The 9,904-nt window shown below is 32.4% G+C and overlaps 2 protein-coding genes across 2 annotated transcripts; one reads left to right on the forward strand and one right to left on the reverse strand.

The window, feature by feature from the left end:
• The first annotated feature begins 58 nt into the window (after nt 1–58).
• LOC122515562 (39S ribosomal protein L47, mitochondrial) lies at nt 59–1,700 on the forward strand. Its single transcript, XM_043632963.1, has 5 exons — nt 59–278; nt 367–534; nt 602–816; nt 892–1,051; nt 1,122–1,700. Exons 1-5 carry the CDS (start codon nt 157–159, stop codon nt 1,261–1,263), a joined length of 807 nt encoding a protein of 268 aa, XP_043488898.1. The 5' UTR covers nt 59–156; the 3' UTR covers nt 1,264–1,700.
• On the reverse strand, nt 1,402–8,977 carry LOC122515560 (pleckstrin homology domain-containing family M member 2). Its single transcript, XM_043632961.1, has 9 exons — nt 8,720–8,977; nt 7,037–7,232; nt 6,705–6,892; nt 6,015–6,209; nt 4,252–5,952; nt 3,939–4,163; nt 3,296–3,877; nt 3,099–3,218; nt 1,402–3,020 (listed from the first exon to the last, which is right to left on the reverse strand). The coding sequence occupies exons 1-9, from the start codon at nt 8,960–8,962 to the stop codon at nt 2,904–2,906; spliced, it is 3,567 nt and encodes a 1,188-aa protein (XP_043488896.1). The 5' UTR covers nt 8,963–8,977; the 3' UTR covers nt 1,402–2,903.
• Between the last annotated feature and the right edge of the window lie 927 nt (nt 8,978–9,904).

Here is a 9,904-nt window from a genome sequence, read left to right on the forward strand (position 1 = left end):
GGCTAAAACTCGAAGACAAGCTGTGATTGGCTAAAATCAAAGACGAGCTGAGACTAGCGTGTCCTTTCTACAAAAGCGCCAACACGTGCTTAAGAACTAAAATCTATGTAGGGTAAACAATTGCAATAAATAATTTAATTAGAATTTAATTTAAAAATGGCATCTTTAACTAAAATTATGCAAATTTCGAAATCTGTGAATAATGTAACAAAACTTATTTCTAATTTATCATTATCCGTCAACACTAATTTAGTTTCCAACACTAGGTGTTTTCGAAGGTTATATTGATCATATTTTATTCATTTAATTATAAGGTGTTCCTTGTTTATAATAAATTTCAATTGTTATATTTTCTAATTAATATAGGTTACCTATACAATCAAGCGTATTTTTACATACTTCATCGACAAAATATGATTTAATGGAATTTTTTGATGATGAAAACAATTGGGGTAAAGATACAGTCAAAGTTGGACGCGAATGGAGGGTAGATGAATTAAGATTAAAAAGTAATGAAGATCTTCATAAGTTATGGTAAATTCAATTATTAGACGATCAAATTTATGTTAATAAATAGCAATTGTAATTTAAGAAATTCCAGGTTTGTTTTAATTAAAGAGCGTAACATGCTTTTAACGATGGAAGAAGCATGCAAAAGAAGTTATAAAATATTTCCAAATCCTGAGCGCATTGATAAAGTTGATATGAGTATGACCAATTTAGAAACTGTTGTTCGTGAAAGAAATAAAGCTTATCATTTACTCGAAACCGGAGAAACAGGAGAACGTCCAGGAAAACTTGTATATAATGCACTCGGTATACTATGACAAAACTTTCATTTGTACTTTCATTCGTATCAAAATCAATTTTACAATGTTTTATCTTTCATAGGGCTTAGATTTTATTACCGTATGCGTGAATATCTTGTACCAAAGTTTATGAACTCGAAATGGTTTAAAAAACACCATTTTGGATACGAGGGTTATGCAGTACAAAAATTTTTGCGTTTATATAGAGAAAAATTATGGAATACTAAGCGCAGAGCAAGAACGTATGTTTATTATGTTTTGCATTATATGCTGTAATTATTTATTTGATTAATTAATTTTTTATCCCTTCAGCCGTGAGTTAAATCAAGCTAAGTTGCTGCTCAGAAGATTCCCAAATTTAGACATGAATGCATTAAAAGAGAAATATCCATCAGTTGACGTAGAGAAAGCAAAACATTCAAAGAGAGCACGAGGACATTTTACCCCAATGTAATAATGGCTATTTTATGAAAGTATAATTTATAATGACTTAATGTATTATAGATAAAACAGTTGTTAGGCTTGTGTCAAGGTTGTTTTTAATGAAATCAAGTATCGTTTAACATTAATAGAAAATTATTCTTACGAATGATTATGGAATGTAACAGGCTCGTTTATTTGACTAGTTTGGAATAGTTTTATTTGTTTTAAACTGATATAGTATTTCTGTTGAATAAAAATTTATGTAGAAAGTACACAGATTTGAATGTTAATATTAGATGACTGTAATACGTAAAAAATCTATTACTGTATGCTTTCCACATAAAAGAAAATAATATATAAAAAAAAACAATAGAATACGATGCATAAATTAACATTACTAGGATATATAACATATGTATCACATAAATCAAACGATATTATTAAATCTACACTGACAATATAAAAAAACAATAAGGTGAACATTTTAATTTAATAATTCATCGTTAATAGATTATTAGATAACTCTACAAAATTATCAAATTATAGAATTGGATATTAACTATTTTTTTTCAATTACAAATAAAAAGCTGCCTACATAACTTACTTTTTAGAATTCGACGAAGGTACATGTGCCTTTTAGTATGTAGCTGGTAATCATAACTATATAGTCGTTTATAATTTTATGAATATATGCACTCTATATATAATTTTAATAATATACAACTGTTTTATTATTTGTCTTGCCACGATACTTCACAAGATTTTACCATTACAGCTCCATAATGATTCGTGAAGTCTTTTAAACCATTTAATCCAATAGTGTTAACGTAAAGCATTTAAATCTTATGTTTGAGATCATATATGTAACTTTACATTTTTAAATGTTTCAAGCAATCTTCGTGGAAAATCATAACCTAATGAAAAGTTAAGATATTATACAATAGTGTTTGTAAATAAGAAGGTACGATTGTAAGAATAATATTAGAAAGCTCTGTTATCTGTATCTGTATTAGGAATGTTAATCATCCGTTATATACTCATCGTATAAGCGGTATACAGAGTATTAGATTATTTTTTGCAAAGTTAATTTAAGCTTATGATTTCTTTTCCTTTTTGTTTAGAGAACATTTTCTCAAAGATAATTAGTTCATTGCAGTTAGTGCATATTCATTATCCTATTTTCGTAGATAAATGTGAGTACATAGACACTCATACATGTGATTTAACACAATCCTTCACAATTGCCATTATATTACAATTCACGTACCAATATAAATTACTAGTAAATAATCAGGAAACCTTATACTAAGAGACAGTATATTGCACCACTTTGTGCACGCGGCACAATTAATTAATATCATTTAAAATTACTAAGTTAAAGTCAGGCAACCTAAACATTCAATACATTACTCAAATTTTCAATTTAATTTAAAACTAAAATATAACATGTACGTTGTAATTTCAGCATAATATGCTACTTCTTAGTAATAGCACTTAAAACGTGTAGTGTATTATATCATTGAAAGTAAAATTCATTATTTTAGGTTTTTTCGATATTACCTTGTAGGTTATCAATATGCAATTCTTTGTTCTTTTTTCTTTATCGTGAGATAAAGTAAAATATCTTTTTAAAAGTATTTCTATCGTGTTTCTATTGATACACTTTACTGTTTATTCGACTGTTGACGGTAATAAATATTGCCAAGCATATTCTAAATCTTTACTAGCATCCGAACAGCGTCGATGAAGTTTATCTTCTGGAGGAAGCGTAACCATAGGAAATTCACCCTAAAATGTCATAAGAAAGTGTTAAGTAGTTATTAATCAAACAATGTCATTTTATATATGCATCAATAATGATCATACCAAATCCGCATCAGCCCATAATGTTTGTAATATCTCTCTAAAGGTACAGAGCTCTGTATAATTAGTAAAATATATAACCCAATCACCGCTACTTTCGTGAACCTCCCGGCATGCAAATTCCTAAACATTTGAAATATCATAAGTAATAGAAACATTGTCAAAAATAAAATAAAAGTAGTATATTGTGGTATAATTACCAATATACACCAAGATTGTTCAGGTAAGGGTACTCTGAATGCTGTTAAGTCTTCCACAGAAGCACATGATAATGTTTGATTGCGTTGAGTACCTGGATATACTTCTTTCATAGCAACTAGATGTCTGGTAGTCGTGATAAGACTACAAGGCATAGGCTCTCTCTTATCTGAACAATCAAACAAACCAGATGCACTCTGCACAAAACTCTGCAACCATTCGGAAGCAACATATTCATCTGGAGCAGCAAATTGAAACGCTTTGTTTGGTTTCAAAAGTATTTCAAATGTATGAGGTCTATGCGAGTTGGGAATTCTTCTGCAACCTTGACAAAGGCCACCTTTTAATGGAATGGCACGTTTAGGAAGGCGTTGATTTGAATCTGTAAACATGTAAACTACACCGCCTTTAAGAACAAAATATCCAGCTTCCCAAGGATTTATTGGCGCATTGGGATGTATTTGCTGATAAGTATGAGGTCTAAACATAAGATCTCCTTCCTTGGTTGGACCACATGGTGTACTTGGAGGAGACATGTGTTCGTCCTCCATATAAATAAGACTGTAATGTTCTATTTTTTCATCCTACGAGTGATATTAACATTAGTATAATTATTTAACTAATAATATAATATAATTTACTTACAGGATGTACAGCAGTATCGGACAATATCGATTGCTTCAAAATATGCATGTCTTCGTAACTTAGTTCTTTTACAGCTGGCAATTGAGGTTTTGATGGCGATCTTCTCATAGCTATTTCCAAATGTGTAATTAATTCAGAAGTGGTTTGCGAATTGCCAGTAGAAAATAGATACTGCATCTCATAATCGGCGTTGGAGATTAGAATCGTTTGTGCATTTGGTCCAATCTGGAAAAAATTAAAAATTTTTTCATTAGAATGTATTATTTAATTAGGAAAATTATGTGTAAAGGATTAAATAATATATTTTTGTTACCATTATAACATCTAGCTCGTTGTAAGGAATCACGAATTGATTACTGTAAGAATGATCCATCTTTGAGCCAGTTAAATATAATGTTTTATCCGTTAGTAACGCGATCATAGGCTTGCTTTCTCCATTTGTCATGTATGAACTTCTAACTTTATAAACTTTATACAATTCTTCTGTCTTGTCTCTGTAAATATGTTTCTTAAATGTTTCTCGCAATTTTAGGCTTATTTTTTCTCCGCTAAATTCTTGCTTTTCTGCAGCAACATTCTCTTGTATTTCTCTATCAAGATTATCATTAAAATCCTTAAAGGAATCATAATTAGCTTTGACTCCCTTGATGTACAAGGGATTAGCCTTCTGTGGCTTCTTCGTTTTCTTATTTTCAAATTTTCTTTCTGTAATAGATCTCAAAAATCTACTCAACAATGAGGTTTTAGATGGTGCATGTCGTAAAGGAGGTGCCAGCAATTTATTACTACTTTCACCCGTTAATATCGAGGTCATGTTACGTTTTTTAGACGGCGAAGCTAAGTGCCTATTAATCTTACGTTCTTCTAAATCAGAAGTTGTAATGCTCTCTACGTCGGACCAATCACTAGAACTAGCATATTTCTTAATGTTTAACGGTCTCGGCATTTCTACTTTTACTGGTGGATCTTCAACAATATTACCATATTGTTTTTCAATGATATATGCTTCTTGCGCCTCGTTCTCTTCTAATTCTATCTCCATTTTTGGTCTTAAACTTTTAGCAGGATCCTCTTGTCCTTCTGGTGAACCACGTTCTGGTAAAGATAGACCACAAGAACATTTACAATTTTTCTGACACAAGGTTTGGTTGCATAACTTTTCTGCTCCTTTTTTCTCAAGATCACTATCGAATACGCTCGATGACGACGAAAAGGAATAATAATCGGAATGCGCGTTTCTTGTATTGGTACTTTTTTGAACATAAGGAGAATCTCCGTGCCCGCACCAACTGTAACGTCCCTTCTGAGCATCCTTTTTTTGAATCGAGTTCGGCGTTAGAAAGCTCATGGAGAAATCAGCATAGCTTTCGTCGTCATCTAATTTCATTGTTTTTAGAATATCTTCGTGAAAACTAACACGTTTTTTGCTTTCACCACGTTTCTTCTTACGTTGTCTACGTTGTACTATGGCTTCAGAACTAGAAGTTGACAGAATGCTCGCATCTGTCATGCTAAGTGTGTTCAGAATACCATAAGGAGGCTCTATGTTATCGCAATCAGAAATGGTCATGCTCAATTCCAAGAGATTAGTATCATTATTAATCACGTAGGAATTACGAGGATTTATGTTCTTCTTGAAACTATAGCTGCCATCCCCATAATAGCTGCTTCTTTTATTTATTTCTTTAATTCCGTTATCGCATTTATTGTTAACAGCATCCAAGTGAACCGTATCAAGACTTCTGCTGTAAAAATCGTAGCCTTTTAAAGTGTCCAAACTCGAACAGTTGAGTTCGTTATCTTCGAGCTTTCTAGTTAAATTTTGATTAGCGATGTCGCTCTTTGTCATAATCACATTTTGAAATTTGCTAACTGCAGGAGATTGCATTGGTGTTTTTCCATCCTCGCTAGAATCACTCGAGCTAAAATTCTTGTTCTCTTGTATACAATTGTTAATAATAACTTTGTATCTGTTATTTCGATAATCTGGGATATCATCCATCGAAGAATCTTCCTAAAATACGTGTCAGTGTCAAAAGAAATATAAGGTCAAATTAAAAATATAAAATAACTTACTTCTTTATAACTGCTGGCATCAGTTTCATTCGCTAAGTCCATGTCACTATCGAATGCAACACCGCTATCTCCGGGAGAGGCTAAGCTCGAGCATACGCTAGAAGATCTTAGATGTAAAGATAATACAGTTCCAGAGGAGTTTATGCTCATAGGCCTTTGTGGCATATAATTGCAGATGTCCAAGTATGTCACATCCTACATTTAAAAAATCAACATTTTATTTTACAAAACTATTCTTGATATTATAATATAGACATATTATTTTTTTATTTACACAAACTTTTCCAAGCACAAATTATATATATCGTATTCTAATTGTAAAAATATACTATATACCAAGATAACATATTGACCCTACAATTTATAAAAGCAGATATGTGCGTATATACAACTCTTTTAACGAGACATAAGTTATTTATTACAGAGATAATTGTAACTAGGGGGTGATATTGATATCTGCATGGGGGAAATCTAATAAAAACTACACCACAGGTTAAAGGAAAACATCGTCCAATTTAAGTCAACATATTGCTATCTTATAAAACAAGAATAATAAGATTACTCAAGTTGCAAAAAATAATATAGAAGAAAATAATCATGACGTTAAAATATAAAATTGAATTATCTCATACAAGATAATAAAAATCTTGAATCTGCCATTAATGTTAAATAATATCTTAATATACGTACTAGTTGTAAAGTGAAGGAGACATTTTCTAAACCAGCAAGGAGATTTACAAGTTGGTTTGTCTTATCGGCATCGCGAACAAGTGCATGTTGAGAGTATTGTTTCTTTAAAGTTTTAGTATCCCGTAGTAAGCAGGCTAAATAACTTTCAAAGCTGCCTTCGCTGAGGGTATGATATAACCATGCTCTACCTACAAAATATAAATAACTTTTTTTGGAATATTCCAATTTTCAAGTATTATGATACTTGATAATAATTGTTTTCAAAAAGAAGTATTAAGATGGATAGAATGTAATTGTAATGAAGTATATTTGCACATTATGCAAAGACTCACCTTTTCCTATGGAAGTTAGTACATTTTGGAGCGCATGAATCACTACAACGGTATCCTGATGACTTAGTTCTCTAGCTGTACCCCAGTATCCGTGTCTTTCTGTGCGTAAACCATGTCTCAGTGCTCGATCTAGCCAATAAACAAGCCAGGAATCTCCATCCAAGACCACGGTACCATACAGACTCTGAGCGTAAACCTAATTGATATAAATCAGATGCATTAATAATCAACTTTGAAGAAAAGTTGAAAATTTATTATAAATGAATGTGTCAACGTTCTCATTTCATTGACAAAACTAGTTCTCACTGGATCACTAAAGTTAAGCGACAATGGGCATGGTTAGTACTCGAATAGGTGACTACTTTGGACTACCTTGTGCTATTGACTCCAAAGAGAGACATCAGAAGTGTGGAAAGATGCTGTTAAGATTTCTCAAACCCGTAGAAGAGAGAGTAACAACGACGATTTATTAGAAACAAATGGACACTCGATGACGGTACAAAATATAAAAATCTTTTAGAACCGATCCAACAATTGTGTCTGAAAATAGTACATGTGTTTTGCAATGCATAAAATGTATATAAAAATAACCGACACACGACGTGTCCTTCTTAATTTACTCGTGACACAGAACATTGCTAAATTTTGTTTCTATCTACTCATCTCAAAGAAAGAAAGAAAATCATAAGAACCTTATAGCGAGAATTATCTCAGCTGTGTATCTCAGGCGAATTGAAACAAAGAAAACTGAAACTCGAGGAGAGAGAGGAGACTTCGAAATGTGCGATAACGTTTGAACGATTGTTTGATAAACTTGAAATAAAGATAAAGAAAAGAAAAGATTAACGTAGTCTTGAGTATGATTAGAAGAACATGAACATTAAACGATAGTCTGCTCGTGTAGGAGCTCGCGCTTGCTGACAGGATCGCGTGTACTGCGTGTCTGTGATGATCAGCAGTTCTCCTACCGTCATCTTTGACATTTTTCAGAACTTTTCGACATCTTAATAAGAAATCTAACGAAACAAGAAGGACGATGAGAAAAATGAACAACAAAATGTATATCAACGTCGTCCTTTTTGTTATCCTGAGAGTATAATCGAATTCAACGATGAGGAATCAATTTGGAGTCTCCTCTGACGTCATCCTCTCAATTTTCCTTATCAGACTTTCGCGCGGCGATCCATAAACTGCATTTCCTGTATGACTGTGCGCGTGAAAGTTAGGCTGAACAGTAGAAGAGTAAAAAACAGTAGTGGAAAAGGAAGGAGAATCTAATATAGACTTATTGAGAGATAGTCAGCATTTTTCTTTTCAATTCTATTGCTCCTCTTTGCTTCGTTCTTTCTTTTTAACTTGCATTGCGAGTCAAACGTCGATTTTTCTCTTCGATATACTAAACGAATGGTGTGTGCGCTGTGCAAAAGTATATAGGTATTCTGAAATATATAGATAGATATATATATATATATATAAATGTAGTGGCGAATAAAGAATATATACATAAATGGCCTTGGATATTCATACGACACGTTTCTACGTAAAAAGAGAAGGGAAAGAGAAAGGGAGAGGGAGATATAGTTGTAGAGTTTTACCTATACACACACACCACACACACCATATATATAACATTGCACTCCCAGCAGCAACAGCAGTATATATACACGCTACACACACACTCACCAATTTGACGGCTTTCGTTAATTCTTGTAGAATTCTACTCTTGGATAGGACTTTGTCGGTGCAAAGGTCCATGTCTTCCTGACCCGGCATTTCGCAATTCGATGTTGTTACATCTTTCTTGTTGAGATAATTGAGAAATTTGTAAGGTAAAAGCCCTAAGTTCCTAAGGGACACGCCGAGCACGTCTCCGATACGACTCGAAGGGATTGCGCTGGCACAACTCTCCTCGCCGGCTGGACTCATTGATTTTTTAGAGGCGCGCAAGTCGCGCGCTAAATTTGAAGCTGCTACGCTGGACGACTGACGTTCAATCCACTCTGCCACTCCTCTTTAAAACGATTTATCTCTTTTATTTCTTCTTTTTTTTTATTTCTTTTAAATATCAAGTATCTACAAATCGAATAATAAATAAAATAATTGCCTCGTATCTCTACGACATAATATAAATACGAATTGAAAAATAAAGAGAGATGAAGAATGGGTTAAGGATACTCACAGCAATCGTGTTTGCAAGAGATTACAAATCCAGAACAAAATGTCGAGGGCTTGCCAACAGGTCGTGGATAATTCCTGCTCTATTCGATAACGTATTATCTCTAAGCAAGCGCGAATATGATTTAAATTTCTTTTCTTTTTTATTGATTGTAGAATCCTCATCGCTGAAAAAAAACAAACATTAATAAATAAACTCCCGAATGTAAGATAAAAAATGATATTTGATGAGTATTTTGCACGATTAAACTATTCTTACTTGCTTTTTATAATAATATTTTCAAAGTTTTTCAAAATTTTAAATACCTTTCTTGTTACCTTGTATGAATTCAAAATATTATTCGTTTAACCTTCAATTTGCGAACGCTTTTTCTCGAGTTTTTGCGAGTACTTTCTTGTATTCTCATAAAAGGAATTTTCTTCTTACTCCAAAAAAATGTTGCAATTGATGTAAATGACAATAAAACGTTGAGAAACGAGCAAATTAAAGACACAAAGGATAAAATATATATGCTGAATAAGAAGAGAGACTTTTCAAGTACTTTTTGAAAGGGTTACAACTCCAGGGTCAAGTGCATGTCGAGAGTTTTTAGCTACTATGAAATAATGCACAATTTGTCTTATCCATTTAAATTCACTCTTTTGCATTATCATTGATTCTTTGTTTATTTTATTATAAACAATAAATGAACA

Source organism: Polistes fuscatus, unplaced genomic scaffold (assembly GCF_010416935.1).
Source record: "Polistes fuscatus isolate 324 unplaced genomic scaffold, CU_Pfus_HIC Scaffold18, whole genome shotgun sequence".
Lineage (NCBI taxonomy): Eukaryota > Metazoa > Arthropoda > Insecta > Hymenoptera > Vespidae > Polistes > Polistes fuscatus.

What these genes read in the sequence shown, in the direction of transcription:
- LOC122515562 (XM_043632963.1), top strand. Translation starts at nt 157, where the DNA reads ATGGCATCTTTAACTAAAATTATGCAAATTTCGAAATCTGTGAATAAT. An exon ending in AACACTAGGTGTTTTCGAAG is followed by an intron (nt 279 to 366) that starts GTTATATTGATC and finishes TAATTAATATAG; the next exon opens with GTTACCTATACAATCAAGCG. An exon ending in ACTAAGCGCAGAGCAAGAAC is followed by an intron (nt 1,052 to 1,121) that starts GTATGTTTATTA and finishes TTATCCCTTCAG; the next exon opens with CCGTGAGTTAAATCAAGCTA.
- LOC122515560 (XM_043632961.1), bottom strand. Translation starts at nt 8,962, where the DNA reads ATGAGTCCAGCCGGCGAGGAGAGTTGTGCCAGCGCAATCCCTTCGAGT. An exon ending in ACTAACTTCCATAGGAAAAG is followed by an intron (nt 6,893 to 7,036) that starts GTGAGTCTTTGC and finishes TATATTTTGTAG; the next exon opens with GTAGAGCATGGTTATATCAT. An exon ending in TATGGGCTGATGCGGATTTG is followed by an intron (nt 3,021 to 3,098) that starts GTATGATCATTA and finishes ATGACATTTTAG; the next exon opens with GGTGAATTTCCTATGGTTAC.